At 37.1% G+C, this 19,420-nt stretch overlaps 1 protein-coding gene across 2 annotated transcripts in view; it reads left to right on the top strand.

The window, feature by feature from the left end:
- ADAM22 (ADAM metallopeptidase domain 22) overlaps window positions 1-16,758 on the top strand; it is a 171,256-nt gene extending 154,498 nt beyond the window's left edge. For both annotated transcript variants that reach the window (XM_058182816.1, XM_058182817.1), the window contains 2 exons: window positions 10,637-10,760; window positions 11,256-16,758. In XM_058182816.1, coding sequence (XP_058038799.1) covers window positions 10,637-10,760; window positions 11,256-11,276 — 145 coding nt within the window. In that variant the 3' untranslated portion in view covers window positions 11,277-16,758. The remainder of the gene's footprint in view (window positions 1-10,636; window positions 10,761-11,255) is intronic.
- The last annotated feature ends 2,662 nt before the right edge of the window (window positions 16,759-19,420 follow it).

Raw genomic sequence — 19,420 nt, forward strand, 5'->3', positions numbered from 1 at the left:
TAATGTCGTCACAAGCAGTCCTTATACCTTTATCCATAAATATTATAAACCTCTTGGGAACATCGTACATTCTTGCTTTATTTCCTGTTCAATATTGAACCATTTGCTGAGTATACCATTTATTTTTGTGCATGTTTTATTCCTTCATATACTGTTCTTGTTGAATTCTGCAATCAATTATCAATCATGCCTTGAGGTCCTGAGTTAAAGGAAATACATCTAAATAAACCCCATATTCATGCAAGATGTTCCATACCACACAATACATTTACTTTCTCTCATTGATAACAGACATAAGTGTCATGATGCATAAAAGAGACAATTTCCTTAAACTTCCTCGGTCTATAGCATTATTATTATTATTATTTTTTATTTACATTTATATCCCGCCCTTCTCTGAAGACTCAGGGCGGCTTACAGTGTATAAGGCAATAGTCTCATTCTATTTGTATATTTACAAAGTCAACTTATTGCCCCCCCAACAATCTGGGTCCTCATTTTACCTACCTTATAAAGGATAGAAGACTGAGTCAACCTCGGGCCGGGCTTGAACCTGCAGTAATTGCAGGCTGCTGTGTTCTAATAACAGGCTTCTAACAGCCTGAGCTATCACGGCCCCTGATATTAATTATGAGGAATTAATATTCAAAACTTCCTTTTTATTTGTCTGACATCTGATGGCTTTCCTATAGCTTCACACAGAATAGATGACATAATAAGTTTTTAGTAGTTGCTTTAATCTATCTTGTTTTTATTCCTCCTTGATTACTTTCATAATACCCTGTTTCACCCAAAATAAGACATCCTCTGATAATAAGCTCAATCAGGCTTTTGAGCACATGGCAATAAGGCCAAGTGCTTATTTTAGGGTTCAAAAAAATATAAGTCAGGGTCTTATTTTCGGGGAAACATGGTAGTTTAGCATGAAACACATCTTGGTTTTATGACCAGGATATCTACATAAACGTTACTGAAAAGTCTATGAAATGAGAAAGATTGATAATTCTCAAAGAAATAAAATTCCAGAACATGAAAATGAATGCATTTAAAAACAGATGTTCTGATCTAAGAAAGATTAATAGAAAGTTAGTAGAAAAGTTAGGGTTTGCCATTAGTTGACTCTTAATCATTAGATTTCTAGATAAATAAAAAGGCTGAGTTTCTGAGCCCTAGATATAGGTTGTAAGAATAGAGCCCCTTCTTTTCTCCAATAAATTAGGAAAACAGTTTGATAGGATGAAGATCCATATTGTGAACTGTGCTAAGTCCCTTTATTTTGTATTTAACCAAATTCAAATTTCCCAATGCAGAGAAAGTGACTTTTCTGAATATAACAGAAGACAATTGTTTTAAGTATTCCTACATTTTGAAAATATGGAAACATTGTGGTCTTTATTATTTAGAAATTTGCTCATGCAAATGTTTGAAGCTAATAACCAGAGATGCAGATTTTTCTTCTACAGTCTCTAGCAGCACTATTACCATCTTGTCCTCATCGTCAAGAGATAAGAGCTCCCCCTTGAGGCCAGAAAGAATAAGGGATTCATTAAAGAAAAAAAACATGGAATAGATTATGTTCTTTCATATATTTTTATATGAAACTAAAGGAGGTGAGGTTACTTTATTTTTATGTTTGGGACTGAACTGCAGTTTGTTTGATTCCAGACAAAAATAAAAAAAGGCTGTGATAGAATATATAAAGTTCTCTAATAAGAGCAGTAGTGGGATTCAAATAATTTAACAACCGTTCTCTGCCCTAATGATTTCTTCCAACAACCAATTCACCAAACTGCTCAGAAAGTTAACAACCGGTTCTCCCAAAGTGGTGCGAACTGGCTAAATCTCACCACTGAATAAGAGTGATAGAAAGTGAACAATAATACTACCTGCTTAACTGTTCTGAGTGACAGAGAGGATTATGCAGCATAAAATAAGGTTGAGATTATATACTGATATACTTATTTTCACTGTTTATTTCTTTGAGTAATACTGCCTCCCATCTATCATACACGCTAGAGGATCATACGTGGCCTTCAGCCTAGCAAAAAAATGGGCTCTGTCATACATCCAGAGGCCCAGACTCAAGCACAGAAGTAGATCTTCAAGGCCTAAAAGAAAGTCAGCTGGATGGGGGGGGGGGCAATCTAAATTCTGGAGGTGAGGAACTAGAGGGCAGGAACAGCCACAGAAAAAACTTTTCTTTAAAACCCTACCAGCCAACATTTCTTGGCCAATAGTACCCACAATATGATTCTCCTGTTGGATTGGACAGGTGGAAACAATCAGGAAGAGATGGCTCTATAAATAATCTAGTCCCAAGCTATTACAGCTTTAAAAAGTGACTGTCGGCACCTTGAATTGCATCTGGAGGAGAACTGGTAGCCAATGCAGGTAACTCAGCAATGGTGTCCCATGCCATCATTAACACCCTGTGCCACCTCATTCCACATCAACTGAAACTTCCAAATGCTATTCAAGGGTTGCTCAATATAGAGTACACTACAATAGTCCAAATAGGCTATTGCAAGAGCATAAAAGACTATCAGTAGGACACTCTAGTCTATGAATAATGACCAGTGATGCTCAACACAAAGCTTACAAAAGCCGCCTTCGGCATCGCTGCCACTTGTTCTTTCAGCAAGAGCCATGAGTCCAAAAGTACTCCCAGACTGTGCATTAGTTCTATATGACACAGTGCCTCCTCATCCAAAAGCAAAGATGGAAGATCCTCAGAACCAGGTGGTCCTAAAACCCAAAGCCACCCACTTTGGTTGAGTTGAATTTTTTCATAGGTCCCCACAGCCACTAGGCACTGAGATAATATTTTCAGAGTGTTACTCAGATGGCCCAGGGTAGAGATATAAAGCCCTGTACCATCAGCATTCTAATGATACCTCACCCCAAATAGTTGGATAACATCACCTAGTAGTTCCATATAGATATTAAACAGAAGGGCAGCATGTCACAAAGTAAGAGCTGAGAGCTCTCCTCCCTATCAAAACCATCAGTAACTGATCCTGGAAGAAGGAGTAGAACCAGCATAACATTGAATTATCACCCTCAACTCTTGGACCCGATCCAGAAGGATATTATGATCGTTGAAAGCCACCAAAAGGTCAAAAAGAGGATGAATTCACCATCTTCACTCTGGTCCCACCAGAAATAATTAAAGAGTATGATTTTAATCTCAGTGCCAAAGTTAAGCCTCTGGGTGAAAGAACTTTGGTTAACCAACATCCCTTGAAGTTGCAGCAGAACCATCTTCCCTAAGAGGGAAAAGATTGGAAAACTGGATGAAAATTGTCCAAAATGGCCAGTTCCAACAATGGCTCCTTGAGGAAGAGATGGTGGGATCACCCTGTCACTTAAAAAAAACCAAAAAACTTCTGCTGAACCCACTAGTTTTCCTCCCAGGCCTTGATCATCCTGGAGGGACATGGATCTAATACAGTGCTGACAGTCATAAGAAACCTTTCCAAATCCCCAGGCCCAATAAAACCCAAACCTCTGCAGATAACAGAGCTAGGCCCAGCTGTCATCACCTCCTTAGGATTTGATTCAAGGTCAGAATCTAACTTAGAATGGATCTGATAAATTCAGTTTTATCTGTCAAAAGTCTGGCATATTCTTCACAATGGTTTTGCAAGTAAAACCAGAGCCACTCCCTCCCAGAAGACTATATTCACCCAAAAAAAGGTCTTTGGATTCATGGATTCAATAAGGGTGGAAAAATATATTTCCCTCCCTTACTGCCACAAGATAAGCTCCCTATAGTAGCTTTCACTTACGTTTGATCAGATTTACTCCTTATCATTTGCTGTAGGTATCTTTCCCCCCACTTTATATCTCTTCGCTCCTCTATAAATCAGGGGAAGTTCTGGGTCTGATCCACCAGCTACTAGGGCTTTGGTCAGATCATGAAAAAGGCCCTGTGGAACAATCCAATTGGGTTTGCAAATCATCTGGGGTGGATTGATTTAATAGGTCCAGCTCCTGCATAGGAATGGAGTATCTGCGACCCATAGGCTATCTAGAGAATGATGGTTGATCATGAGAGCAGTGAAACCAAGTACCATATTTTTCGGAGTATAAGATGCACCTTTTTCCCCCCAAAAAAGAGGGTAAAAATCTGGGTGTGTCTTATACTCCGAATGTAGCCCCACCCAGCTTCTCAAACAGAGGTTTCAGATGCTAAAAAAAACATCAGAAACGAAGCTTCAGAAAAAAGCTTCAGAAAAAAAGCCCTCAGACAGAGCTTCAGAAAAGAAGCCCCAATCAGTGGCAGAGGCTTTTTTTTCTGAAGCTTTTCCTGAGGATTTCAAAGGCAGATTTTTTTCCTGAAACAGAGTTTCAAAGTTTCAGATGCAGGAAAAAAAAAAAAGCAAGGCATGGAGTTCACAACCAAGGAACCTGTTGCTAAAATTCACTTCTGGGAACAGCTGATTGGGGGTATTCTGGGAGGCCGATCCACTTGCTAATCAGTTTTTTCCTCTTTTTTCCTCCCCAAAAACGAAGGTGCGTCTTATACTCCGAAACATACCTAAATCCAGATTATTTCAGATTGATAGAAGAACCAGTCAAGTGCACAACTGTTATACAACTGTTATGGATATTGAATGATTTGGAAGATGACAAAGTTGTCATCGTGGCAATGAATTCACAAGCTACCTCTAACCCTATACCAAAAATAGGCAGATTAAAGTACCCAAGACCAGAAGTGTATCTAGGGAATCAATGAGTTCAGGTAGAGAGATTGCTATGCAGCTAGAAGGTTGATATACTATGTGCTCCTATGGGAACAAGAACTGGGGATAAATTGTTGAACAAGTAAGTTAAAACATAGTAGTAGGTTATTGGAAATTTTAGCATATTTATAACCAAATTAGAGAATTTAGCATTCCCAATAAATCTTGCTACACCTTAAACCAGGGGTGTCAAACTCAACACCCAGGGGCCAGATACGGCCCACGAGGTGTTTAGATCTGGCCCTCAGGGCCACCCTGAAAACAGTGAAGGATTGGCCCACAGTGCCTCTGCCAGTGAAAACGGAGCTTGGGAGGGGTGTGTGTGGCCCCTCGCGAGCTCCATTTTCTCTGGCAGAGGGTTGTAGGAGGCAGTCGCAGCCAAAAATGGAGCTTGAGAGACCGCTTTCACTGGCAGAATGCTCAGGCACCACAGGCACCTCTGAGATGAGTGAGTCAAACTGGCCACACCCATCCTGGCCCCCTGAGGTCAAATGCAACCCTGATATGGCCCTCAATGAAATTGAGTTTGGCACCTTGCCTTAAACAATGTCTTTTGTCTTTTGCATTCAGTTAATGTTAGTCAACATTACATCAGTGTTCCAGAACAATAGATATTCTAATACAATTGTCTAAATATTTGTAAAAATATTCCTAAAGGAAAGCAGTTACATGATTGCAGGGTTCATAGTGCCTAAGTCAGGGATAGTTAGCTTTATGCCGCTAGTTATTTTGAACTGTAGGTCTCATAGTCCCTTGTTTTAATCACTTTAGCAGGCTTAGTTGTAAATTCAAGTCTACCTGGAGGCATCAGATTGCTGATCTTTGAACTAAACTAATTGCATGTTTACAGAAGTGCTTTGTCTAACTTCATGAAAAATAAATGGTCCACAGTGAAATAGTCACCAACTTCTTCTTTTATTGTTTCACTATTGAAGCAACCATTGAAGATGTTCTTTGAGTTTGATAGAGAGACCTATGCCTCAATAGGTTCTGAGATGCTTGCAAGAGATCCCAACAAATGGGTAGCACAATATTATGAAAATATATATATGAAAACTACTCACATATTAATCACGAAATCTCCAGAACCGTAAAGTCTACATATGAATTGCCATGTATGAAATTTGCCATGTATGTTCCTCTTGACTTTTAGGTGTTCAATAAGAAAGGATTTTTTGAAATGACCGTAAGAACATTAGTATTTACTATATTATTATTAACACGCTCTGATGTTAAGGAGTTCTAGTTCCCCTCCCCACCTGAAAAGAAATGTGTTCCAAATGTGAAACACAAGCAGAGGACAGGAGTGTCACTTTCAGTTTTACTTTCACAGCAGCAAGCAGCTTTATTACCGAACAGTTGAGTTAAGCCACGCCCAGCCTCCTTCCTGTCTCCTTCTTGCTCACACAGCAAATACTGTTTGAGTTCCAAATGCCCCTCAACTCTCTCACACACTGACAAAATGCTAGCCAGATGAATACCAATGGATGCTGTGGCTGGAACATTCCACTCCCCCTCCCCCTCTGTTCCAACTGCCAGTTCCATTATATTAACACATTCTGATGCTAAAGAGTTATACATTCTACATTTAGTTTCAGGATTCAAGTGTCAATTTATCAAGCCCGAGCACTTAGTTTCATAGCGAAGCACGGGCATCCAGCTAATTAATAATAAAACAAAAGTCCTTATCTGAGGTCCACCTGCCTGACAGACATTCTGTATTTGAGGAAGAATTAGAATGCATTTGATACTTCATCCAAGTGACCCGAGATCAGCTGAGTTTCTGGCTTTTATATTTTTTCCCCATGGTAATAATTTTGTTTAATTTTGGAAAAAAAATGGCATCAGCAGCCATGAAATTATACTATAAGTACCAAGACTTACTGTAACTTAATAGTTGTAGTTATGATCTTACTATAGTTTTTTCAACCTGACTGCTTCCGCATGTGGAAGGGTTGCAATTCTAAATATACTATGGGTTGGAAATTCTTGGGAGTCATAGTTCTCACACATCAGATGGGCATTAATTTAAGAATAGTTGAGAATTATAGGAGAACTAGAATAAAGGTTTCAAATTTTCTTACATATAATCAAAATGCAGGATTTTCTAGAGCATTCCAGTACCTTCCAGTATTATTGATGTGAAGGCCCCCATTGTCATGTGAAGGCCTCTGTTCCTGCTCGGACATTAGGCCATCTTTACAAACAACTGCATTTCTACTAATGTCAGAGCAGCAACACAGCATCTATGAAATACAGTTGTTTGTAAAGATGGCCTAATATCAGAGCAGCTGTTTATATCTAAAAGTTTCACAGGGTCATAGGGTAGCTAGCTTTGGTGATATTTTATCATGTGGACTCTCCCCAGGGAAGAAGCTCCATGTCATAAAATAGGGTTATTTTATAAATTATTGCATCCAGTAAGTAGAAGTAGGATGTTTTAGGCCTGGAATTGAAAAGTATGATCCCATGCTTATTTTAGCATAGTTAAGGACTGGTGCAGAAATAATATTTGCCCAGGGATTTGGTTCCTTTGATCAATCATTCCTGGCTTTGTGAGTAAAAGTGAGAAGCTTTTTATTGACTTGGAGAAAACAGAATGCCTTACATGTGACACAAATGTTGACTTGCTACTGCTTATCTGACCCACCTTATCCAGAAATGCTGATTACCGTTTCAGTCCATTTGTCTACTCTCCCCTCCGTCCCACCCCCATGCCCTCAGATACCAAGGTTGGCTGGAACCACAGCATATTAAATTATGCTTGCATGCGTATTGATTGAAGCACCATTCTGACTTTTAAACTGCATGCCTCTTGTCTATGTTTTTGTTTTATATACATGATGATAAATGGATCTGCTCTGCTGATTCTAAACTTGAGCTGCAACTCTGTGCACATACAGTTTGGAAATGTGAAATGAGAGCTGGACTTTTAAAACATGGTGCTTAAGAACTGGGCTAGTTAATTCTCTCTCATATGGTCCTAAACAGGAACTGTTCTAATGCATTGGAGTATATTATGATTCTCAGCTAACAGAGTCAGGGATTTATCAACTGGGAAGCTTGGGAGTTATAATCCAAAATATATGAAAATTGCCTAGTTTTAAAAGTCTGAGGTACATTGATGTAGGTACAGGTAGTCTTTGACTTACGAGTAGTCGCTTAGTGACTGTTCAAAGTTAAGATCTACCTGAAAAAGGAGACTTAAAATCCAAATACAAACTTCTGACAGTCATCCCCTGCCCTCCCAGCTACATGACTGCACTTTGGGTGTTTCGCAACACAGCCATGTTTATGGCTGTTTGTAGCATTCTGCAGTCACATGACTGTTTTACAATGGTTTTGTTGAAAACCCAGTACTTCTGGTTTTTTTGGGAAAACTATGTCCATTGTGATCAATGGGTTCACTTAACAATTACTCAAAAAATGAAAATCAGGTCAATCAGATGATGACCCATTTTATGATTGTTACAACTTACGATCATAATGGGCAGGCTGCATTATGGTTGTAAATCAAGGACTACCTGTACACAATGTTAACAGTATAAATTGGATTGGGGTAGATCACAATGGAAAATCTGCAGCCTAAATACCTTTGTCAGACCTGGAAGCTATCTTTCCACCTTTGTGCCTTCAGGCTTCAGGCTTGCCACAAATCCTACTGTGGGAAATTGGGAGGGGGGATTGCATAGAGGGAAGAAAATATGTAGTCACAATAAATTTCTTTATAGAAAGTCAAGGCCATTGTGCCTTGCAGCTGCGTTGAGAAGAATGAGGAGGCATCTTCTGTTCTGGATGGTACCTGATTGGATGTGTGGTGGACATGAGGGAGACGGACAAGGTCTTGAACTTTCTTTTGGGTGTGGAAAACCCAGAAGTGCTCAGATTCGGGTTTTCCCAGATGTGCCAATATGACATCTCTAATAAAAGTTAGCTTTGAGGAACTTGAAGCCTCAGAGTTTGATTTCATTGGAGGTATTACTTGGAACCTTGACATTAACCCGGAAATGAGAGCTTCTGTTGTGACCCAGGTTCCTGGACCCAGACTCCTGGACTCGGATGATTCAGAAAGTGAGGGAGAAGACCTGGCAAGCCCTGCTTCTCTTGAGCCCTCTCCCTCCCTGGCACCCACTCAAAGGGAGGAGGAGGGGCCGGCAAGGCCTGATTCTCCCGAGCCTTCTTCTGATTTGGCAACGCCCCAAGAACAGTTTTGAAGTGATGCAAGATTACGAAGACGTGATCGACGTGCGCAGCAGCGGAAGAATTGGGACAAAGCCAAGTCATAATTGTCATGCAGTGACATCTGCAGAGACTATAAATAGGAGGCGGGACTTCCTGGTTTTTTGTCTTGGACAAAGCAATGAATTTGGGCGGGCAAACTGTATCAATGGAGGGAAGAATATATTCGTGAGTAATTCTGGCCTTATCTATAATTTCCTCGTTATCTCCAGAAACTTGGCAGGCCCGTGGGTAGACGTGGCCAGGACATGTATCTATGTAAATAAAAGGAGAAAAGGAGGCCTCTGACTGACTCTTTGCTGGGAGTATTGGGGGAGGGAAACAGAACAGCTTCTGGGTTTTCTACACTGAAAAGAAAGTTCAAGAACTTGCCCCTCTCCCACATGTCCATCAAACATCCAATCAGGTACCATCCGGAACAGAAGATGCCTCCTCATTCTTCTCAACGCAGCTGCAGGGCACAATGGCCTTGACTTTCTATAAAGAAATTTATTGTGACTACATATTTTCTTCCCTCTATGCAATCCCCCCTCCCAATTTCCCACAGTAGGATTTGTGGCAAGCCTGAAGCCTGAAGGCATAAAGGTAGAAAAATGGCTTCCAGGTCCGGTAGTCTTCTCTTTACAGATTTTGAGACCCCTTGACCATGGCTGATGCAAGCCAAGTGCATTGTTTCCTGTCCTTTTGAAATGGGAAACAAAATATTGCTGTGGAAGTCCTAAAACAAAGCAAAAGCCTAAAAGTTTGTGTGCCATATGCATTATGTGGCTGCACCTTTTTTGGATCTGTTAACATCCTTTCAAATGTTGAATGAGGCACTCAGCCACTATAAAGTTGCCCATTCCTAATGTCAATGTTCTCTTCAGTACTTTTATTTGTATTTTCTCAAGCAACTCCAAAACATCTAAAAACAATCATTTTATTGCATGGAATAATAACTTTTATTAGGGTTTCAAAACAAGTCTCCCCAATCTGATGTCTCCTAATGGAGACAATCAAGGTGGCCACAATCATAAGATACTGGTCACAATCATGGCCAATGTGGGAACTCCGGTTTCAGATTGCCAAAGGCTTCTTAGAAGATAGACCAAATAGTTCATATATATATATATATATGAACTATTTGGTCTATAATTAATATATATATGGCTTCAGAAAATTCATATTGATTGTCCCATAAAGTAGACGAGTATTATTTTCTTTATCTGAGTGGAAGAATACTTTCTTGAAGCCATCCGATGTGAGACAAAGTCTGAGGCAAAATTATTTATGGTTGCACTACTTAACAACAATATAAACTAACATTGGCTTGTTTTGCTTTCATTTCTGTAAATGATGACAGCATAATAATTTCTCCTTATCATTTGATGGCAAAAATGGTAAGAAATTACATGCTGTTTCATGTTGCTTCATGGCTGAGAAAGGGCATGGTCCTCTCTTCCAGAGTTGGGACTAATATGAACCAAATGTACTCAAGAAATGTGTTAGAAACAGTGCTTGGAAACTGCTTCCCTAAACGATGGCTTAGACGCCTTTAGTTCTCCTTGTAGAATGAAATGATTGAACTGAGATTCTTAGCAACGCTTTCAGTCAGTTGCAATTTCTGTTGTCCCATGACATTTTGTATCTCTTTTCTGTCCTCTGTCCTCCAGGACTCTTTCCCCTGCAAAGTCCCCATCATCATCTACTGGCTCCATTGCTTCCAGCAGAAAGTATCCATATCCCATGCCTCCATTGCCTGATGAGGAGAAGAAAGCCCACAGAGCTAGTGCCAGGGTATGCTTTACTTCTTCTTTGGTTTTAGAGGAAGGGCTATCTATTTGGGCAGAGGTAAGAGGTCTTTGGTCTGTGATTGGGCTGAAATCGAAACCTGGATCAACTGAGTATTTTAAAAACAGAAAAGCAGGAATGGGCAAGCAAAGGCCCATAGTCACTGCATTCCTTTAGAGAAAATTAGAACATCAGGCACTTAATCATTCCTACTAGAAATAAGATTACCCTGTTTCTGCTGATGCAGAGAGCGGGATCAAAAAGAGAAGATGGCTCTGACCCACTGCATTTCTTTGCGTTCCCCACCATTGGCAACATACTTTTACAGGCACTTTTGGGGATATTGTCAAACAAGAAAGCAAAACTAAACCCCATTTCCGTAGGAACTGTTTTTGGTGGTGCATTTTCATCTTTCTGGGAAGTGGCAAGGGTTACAATTCCATTGTGCTTATGTTGCTACTGTTCTACAATCAGGCATTCTTTTTTCTTTTCTTTTTACAGCTATGGGAGACATCCATTTAAGTATTTAGCTTTCACCTGAGCTGTCACCAGAACTATTTACTTCAAATTTTATATAAAATAAGCATCACTGAATCACTGAACATTCATCTGCTCAGCAGACAACTTGATGGAGCAAAGATACAGATACTCATAGGATAAACAAGTTCTCCCGTTGAAGGAAGACACTGATTTTCTACAGCTGATTCAAGTTTTGTGAATTACAAATAAAGATATTAACCTGGTATAGACAGAACTGAACATGCTAAGATACTGTGCATGATGTCAGATATTATATAGACATTCAGATACTGCTTTTGAAATCCCAATGGTGTTTTTTCCTGGTCTAACATGTCCCCAAATATCTAAAAGAGAGTGATTCAGAATTTGGTACATAATCATTTATGCTGTGTGCATGAACCTCTGTTTGCCACTATCCATGTGTAAGGGGTTACTCATTTTACTGTAGTAGAGTTAGCATGCAGGAATAAGATGTTTTTTCCACAGTTGGGTTCTAAAAAGACAAAATATTTGACAACAGCTTCAGTAAGAAAACAGTGATATTTTTTTTACCTGTTACAATTACATTCTCAGTAAAAAAGCTATTTGTAGACAGTTGTGAAATACGAGCATTGAGTTAGGTTTTTGCCTGAAGAGTATGCTACAAAATTTAGGAGTCAAGTTAGATATTTCATGGCAGGTTCATGAATATAGCTTAGCTGCATGCAAAGGTCTCAGGTTCAATTTCCTCTGCCAATAGAAAAAAAAAATTGTTGAAAAACCAGGAAAGCACTAATAGCCTCTGTTTGGTAAGAGTGAGATAGATGGACCAATAGCCTAGTTGGATTTAAGGTATGTATGATATCTGGCATTAAGAAACAGCACTGCAGGAGGAAAAGTTGGCAATTATAGTGCTTTGTTTTTTATTTTTTTCTCAAAACTGATTTCCTATCAAAATTACCCAGCCCTTCTATCTCATTCATCAAAGTGCCATTCAGAATTAAACTTTGCCACATGTTCTAAGAACTGGAACAAAGGGTCTAGAATGTGTCTAAAATTTTGAGAACACAGATTTTTTTTCTCTTCCCATTAAAATAAATTGAATAAAACTGGATCCAAATGGAACCCATTTTACCTATTTGGAACATCAGCCAATAATGTGAAGTTGGTCAAAACGTTGTATCTGCTGTACATATTAAATACCTACTTTTTGAAATCTACTCATCTTAATCACCCAGTTCAGTTTCACTTTTAACCAAGTAATCATGTAATAACTGTGTAAGCTTGTACATGTTTTGGCCAAATAAGAAATGTTCAAATGCTTGACTGAATGACCAGAGATCATTCATCTCTGTGCAGTTGTATAATGATATGCTTTTCTGCTGGAATGACTGGAGGATTTTCATAATTTCTATTTGGATAGGATAAGGGAGAATAATGCACAACAGGAGTCATCAAAATGCAACATTTTTGTGAAGCTTCTAGGAACCAAGCATTGTGGGAGGTTGTAAGTTTTTCATAGAAGAGTTATCCTGCCTGTAAGGAGTTTCAGATGATATGAGGCATACAATATAAAAAGAGAAAAATAGTCAAAGATGTATACAGAAGAAGATTGAATATCCCAAGGATTTCAATGCCCTCTTGCTAATGTCAAATCCAAATTATGATGAGTTAAAATAATTACCATTGTCCATATGTCTTTGGTATAGAGTTCTTTTCACAAGCTTCTCATAAGCAAGATTTAGATATGAAAATTTGGGATAGTAGAATTCATAATATATGTATGTCAGATCTGAGCATTATTTAGCACTGTGTTCTGCTTTAATATTCTATTATGGAGGAGATTTGGGGAAAATAATTGCCTTATCATGCCATAACGGAAGGACAATATTGGCAATATTGCATAGATAGGATCTAGGGGTCTGCCTAATGGTTCCTGCAAAATCTTAACATTAAAAGCATTCTTAGGCATATAGTATCATTTAATATTTGACAGTATTTGGATAGGAATGTCATTTGTTTTTCTGAATCTTCTACCTCTTTTGCATAATTCCTTCTGTATGTGAAGTGCCATATACGGCCTTCTGTTGTGTAACTGGACTTACTGTAGGAAATTACTTTTTTGAGAATGTCAATTCTACAAGGAGAAAAGGTTCTGTTCTAAAGTTTTCAACTGTAAATTATGTAAAACTTTAAAGGTATTATATTTATACGACTTTGCCAGTTATATTTATAAAAAACTGGCTTTGCAGTCATAGCAGTCTTTAGAAAGTGGCATAAGGTTTTGGTAAGTATTTTGATTTGTACTAAATAGGAACAAAAATGCATAAAGGAAATTCATCCATAAGAGAATGTCTAAAAGATTATAAAAGAATATATATAAATGTTTAATTTTACAAATATATAACGTGAGGCAGGGACGTGAAGGATGACTGCTGAAGTGAGGCCTGGTGAAGTTTAATTACCATTATAAGTCTTTTTTTTTTGTCTCACTGACTTTGAATCAACGCTCTGCGCTGCCCTTCCAATCAAAGTCAAAAGGCTCTCCTCACAAGTTAAAGGAAAGCTATAGTAGAGATCATCTTCCCCATCACTTTTAATTCTTGCTGATTTTTAGAAGCTTAACATGTGCCTTTTTGGATCTTTGGCTTGATGTAAATCCATGTGTTGTTAGAAAATGACATTGTTGCTGTCTTCCATTTAAATTACTAAGACAAAGGAAGTGGGTTTTTTCCTTCCCTTTTCCTTTTTGGACAGAACTGAATGTAACGTGAGAACTGAGTTGATTGTAGATTGTTCACCAAGAAAATAATCATCCTCTGTAGTTAATTTGTAGACATTGTCATTGACCATTATTTGATAATGGCTAACATTTGTTAATACTCTAACATTTAATAATTTTAATGTAAAATGAAATATAATTTTAATAAACTGGTGTTTATTTTTATGGTCTAGTGCAGGATTTCTCTGCCTACAAGCTTGAATTGTCTTGGTATGTATAAAAAAGTGATGGATGCCAATCAGCAAAAGTGCGAATAAATCCAAGACAATGAAAGTTGGCAAATGGATTTTGAGTTCCAAGCTACTGTCCAGATAAAATGCTAGGAAGGATGTTTCTTCCAATTACTTCTGTTGCTGGTGTATTTCAAATTTTGTGTTTATGATAAGAGCATAGCTACTTTAAAGATTTTTCATTTGTTGTCTTTCAGTTGACATAAATGGGCAATAATGGTTGGTTCCTCAGAATGGGTTGTATCCAAGGTGTAATGCCAAGTAAAAAAAAGGACGGTAGTTGATCTGCTAATGATGGCACGATGTACCACAAGTGCACCTGAAATAACTGCCACAAACATCATTTAACAACAAAATTATAACAAATGCTGGATTTTATACAAGCAGCAGAGGCTTTGTGTTCTCATATCACTGGATACAACCCACTGTTCTTCGTAAAGAAAATTCTTGGTCATGAAAATTTAATGCCTTTTCCTTTCACCTTTTTTATAGTTAATATCTTGGTATCATGTGGTTGACATAAGTATTCCAGCACTCTTCAGCTTTGTTTCGCTGTATAAGCAAAGAAATATGTAGATAAAAGAAAATGAGAACATTGTCTCAATAATAGCTTCCAAACTATAGTTGTGTATTTGCAGTACTATCGCAAGGCAACAATACAGAATAGTTTCAATCAAAGGAAAAGCAACAGAATAGATTATCTGGGAATAAGTATGAATTATGGAGGTATCCCGATATATCTGTTTTAAAGGATGTTTTGGCACAATTTACTTGAACAATCAAAGCTGTCAAAGAAGTGATTTCAACTTCCATAATTCCTAGTCAGTATAAGCATAGCAATGCTGAAGTTAGCATAATTTTTAAGGGTCAATTGAAACTAATGCATAGCAATGCTGAAGTTAGCATAATTTCTAAGGGTCAATTGAAACTAATGCATAGCAATGCTGAAGTTAGCATAATTTCTAAGGGTCAGTTGAAACTAATACTCAATAATGACCATTAATACCTGGGAAATCAGTCCATTACAACTAGACCTCAAAATAAATCAGTCTCAAATAAAAAAAAAATGCCGAGTATAGAAAAACTTCCAGAACTTTATATCTCAATGTCTGTTCTCATAACTTTGCTTAAAAATAAAAACAAGATCACTTTTCCGTTTTATCTGAAATATTGTCTTAGTTGCAAAGTGAATTTTGGATATGTGTTTTTAATAGCTACTAATTATTTTTGTGCTACTTAGAAGGCATCAGCAATTCCACATGATGTGTAAACCTGGTTTAAAATGACTTTTTTAATCTGATAGTATTTACAGCAATTCAGTAATTTTTTGGAGTCCTTCACCAGGTTTGCTAAGCATATCAATCTTAACCTTATAAAACAATTGGTTCTAATCTTCAGTTCTAATGAAACATAGCTTTTGTAAAACTTAATTTGAAATCCAAAAAGAAATCTAGCATAACTATTTGAAAGTAAAAAAATAAAATAAAAATAAATTAATATGGAAGACCTCCAAGTTCCCTGCCAACCCTTTGATTCTAATAATGTAAGTGAGAAGCATTACAAAATTAAGACGAACAGGCTAGTATGGGACAATCTTCCCTACATCATTTTGACAATCAGGCAAGATGAAGATGGCACAGTGGGAATTTAATGAATAGATTTGTAAATCGAATTTAAATTACAAGTATGAAAATCAAAATAAAATATCCCTCTGGTCTTTATAAATTAGAAAAATGGCCATAGAAGTATTTTTTTAAAGCCTTAGAGGCCTTATGACCTTACATATTCAAATTTTTGAAGATATATTTTTTACGAACTATTTAGAAACACTTGTAAATATGCTTTACTGCCCTTTGGATGCTTAGTGGTGCTAAGTAATAACTGTAAAATATCACAGTTGTAATTCTGCAAATCCTAAGGTATCACATATCTTACTATGATACAATAATGCTGACTTGCCTAAATATTGAGAATATATATGTGCTAGGGCATATGGTCTGGTGCTTATTAAACTATAAATCTTTAAGCAAAAATGTACCACGAGTTATCTGGATACTGGTCACTATTCTAACATTCTATGGAAGTGTGCTGGCAATTTAGTTTAATTTTTAACTATTAATTGTTGTGGTTTTTTCCCAATATAATTACTACCATATTGTAAATCTGTCACTAAAGCATTGTCAACGTAAATACTTCAACATAGTTGGTGAAAAATATAAAAACTGGATTCTTGATGTAGTGTTTTGTGTTGGTTATATAGTTCAAATAATTAAAATTATCCCATGTGTAAAAAGCTGTATTTACCACTGGATATTGTTTCTATAATAGCAACTAATCATGTGTTTCTTGAAACATTAAATTTTGTCAATTCCAATCAAAAACTCTACCCTTTCTATCACTGCAGTGCTGAATAATTTTGTTGTTGTTGTATCAAAATTCATAAAGCCAGCTTTCCTATACTGGGACAAAATAATCTTTTTAATAAACATATAACCTGGGGATATGAAATCTTGCATATTTGAATCACCATAGAGTTGCTTACTATGAAAATATTTAATACAAAATAATTAAATTGTTAGTAATGTATCATTATGTCAATAAAAGAGTGAGCTTCAAATCATGGCAACTGTACTTTAAAATGTTGAGTAATTACAGTGTTGATCAAAGTCTATTACTTTTAAGGTTTGTTGGCTGATAAAATCTTGTCAATTCTCTGGTATCCAGAATGGATTCATCGCTAATAAAAAAGGATCAAATTAGAGCTCTTTAAAAAAAATAAAAAATTCAGGTATGCTTTCAAGATACAAGTGAGAGCTGGAGGAAGACCATTATTGAAATTATGAATGTCTACTTAGATAATTTTCAGAAATAGGTAAATATGTATTGTAAATTGTATTGTAAATCTGAAAAAAGCTGTGCTAATTGGCCTGAACGAATTAAACTATAAATACAAATTCTAGCACAGCATTTTAATTTACAAAATATAGAAAAGGAATATGCTCAAGGTTGCACCATTTAACTTACCTTATAATTTCCAAATAATAAAGCTAAAAATTTAGATGGGTGATCATCTATAGGTCAGTGATTATTTAAAGGTAAAGACAAATCCCTTCCGTATTGTTCCTAAAAAACTAAAAGGACATAGAAGTATACTCTCTTGGTGCAGAAAAAATATAGCGGATGACATTGTGAAAGCATTCTGACACAGCCTAAAGGTAAACCCAACAGTTTGCCTTTTGAAAAATGGATGTTCTATGACTTGCTATGCCTTCTATGGCAGTGTTATAGTAAGTCTTATCAACCAACCGCAAAAGATTAAAAATTCCTATTAAAAACTATGGCTAATTACTATTGCTGCCATTGCTGCTAATACAGATACATAATGCTGAATGTGTTTTTCCAGTTCAAATGCTAATACTCAACACCTTATTGAAACCACTCCAAGTAACACTTAAATTGCTGTAAATTTATGACTACTAATGAAACTGTATCTAGAACGTTACAGCAAGGTATATGAAGCTCTGACCAACTAATTCTTGTTTTATTTCATATATGTCTTGAAAGCATGTATCACTCCAATTTAACATACAGCCTGGAAACGAAGAAGCTAGGCATAGTCCAGGGTTTAATAACCCTGGACTATGTTATTAAACTGGATTTCATTAAGGCCCACATCAGGGTTGTGTTTGACCTCGGGGTGGATGTGGCCAGCTCGATGTCAATTGTGTCGGTGCCTGTGGTGACCTGAGCGCTTTGCCAGCACAGCCCTCCCAAGCTCCATTTTAACTGGCAGAAGCACTGTGGGCTGGTCCTTCACTATTTGCAGGGTGGCCCCACAGGCCAGATCTAAGTACCCAGGGGCCACATCCAGCCCGCAGGCCTGGACTTTGACACCCCTGGAATAGCCTATCACCAGCTCCACAAATAAGGAAATATTTTGTTTTCACTGTATGAACTATGTGAGGGTTCTTAATAAATCAGAAGTTCAGCAGCTTGTCAAAAATAATATACAAATGGATGAAGACTATTGCTTAACATAGTGTAAGCCACCCTGAGTCTTCGGAGAAGGGCGGGATATAAATTCAAATAAATAAATAAATAAATAAAAAGTTCCCTGAAAATGCACTCCATTTAAATGTAGATACTCATATGGTTGTCTTTCCAATTGTAGATGAGAAACATCTAGAATTCTGGAAATTAGAAATACTCAGGGTGGGCCTAGATGAGTACAGGTAGTCCTCGAGTTATGACCACATTGGAATTCAAAATTTATGTTGCTAAGTGAAACATTTGTTAAATGAGTTTTGCCCATTTTACGAATTTTCTTGTCATAGCTGTTAAATGAATCACTGCATTTGTTAAGTTAGTAACATGATTGGTAAGTGAATCTCGATTGCCCATTGACTTTGCTTGTCAGGTCCCATAAGCTGATCACATGATCCCAAGACACTGCAATCATCATAAATGTGACCTAGTGTCAAGCATCTGAATTTTGATCATGTGACAATTGGGGATGCTGCAATGGTCATAAGTTTGAAAAACATGACGGTTGTAACTTTATGTGCCACTGTAACTTTGAATGGCCACTAAATGAACTGCTGTAAGTTGAGGACTACCTGTACAAATTGTAGTTTCAATGTGGTTCTTTATAAGAAATCTAAACCTGTTAAACTTGGTCACCTGTCAATCTCTCTCTTATTAGGAAAAGTGGAAGGGAATAATTAAAAAAAAAAAATCTACTGTAATAATCTTCTACAATTATTCTAGTATGTTCATTATAAAAGAAGAATGTTTTTATAATCAATAGGCTGTATGGTACCATTCAATGCATATACAACCAAATATATCACGCGAAAGCATTTATTAAAGCAGCTGTTTATTTAAAACAAAGGATGTGTTTTTCAAGAGACACAACATGAAAGTTGTGTTTATTTTGAGGATGGGAAAAATTCTTTCTAGAGAAAAAATAATATAGCCAAAATTCTTGTCAACCACCACTGAAATTCATGATTTGGGCACCAACTTTAATACACTTTGATGGGGAAAGTGTGTTGTTTGAAAACAACAATGAAATGTAGACAATTATTCTTTCCCGACCCCACAAAACTCCTTTGCATGCAGATATGTGATATAGCAGTAGCAGAGTCATGGTAGTG

The sequence above is a fragment of the Ahaetulla prasina genome, chromosome 4 (assembly GCF_028640845.1).
Source record: "Ahaetulla prasina isolate Xishuangbanna chromosome 4, ASM2864084v1, whole genome shotgun sequence".
Classification (NCBI taxonomy): domain Eukaryota; kingdom Metazoa; phylum Chordata; class Lepidosauria; order Squamata; family Colubridae; genus Ahaetulla; species Ahaetulla prasina.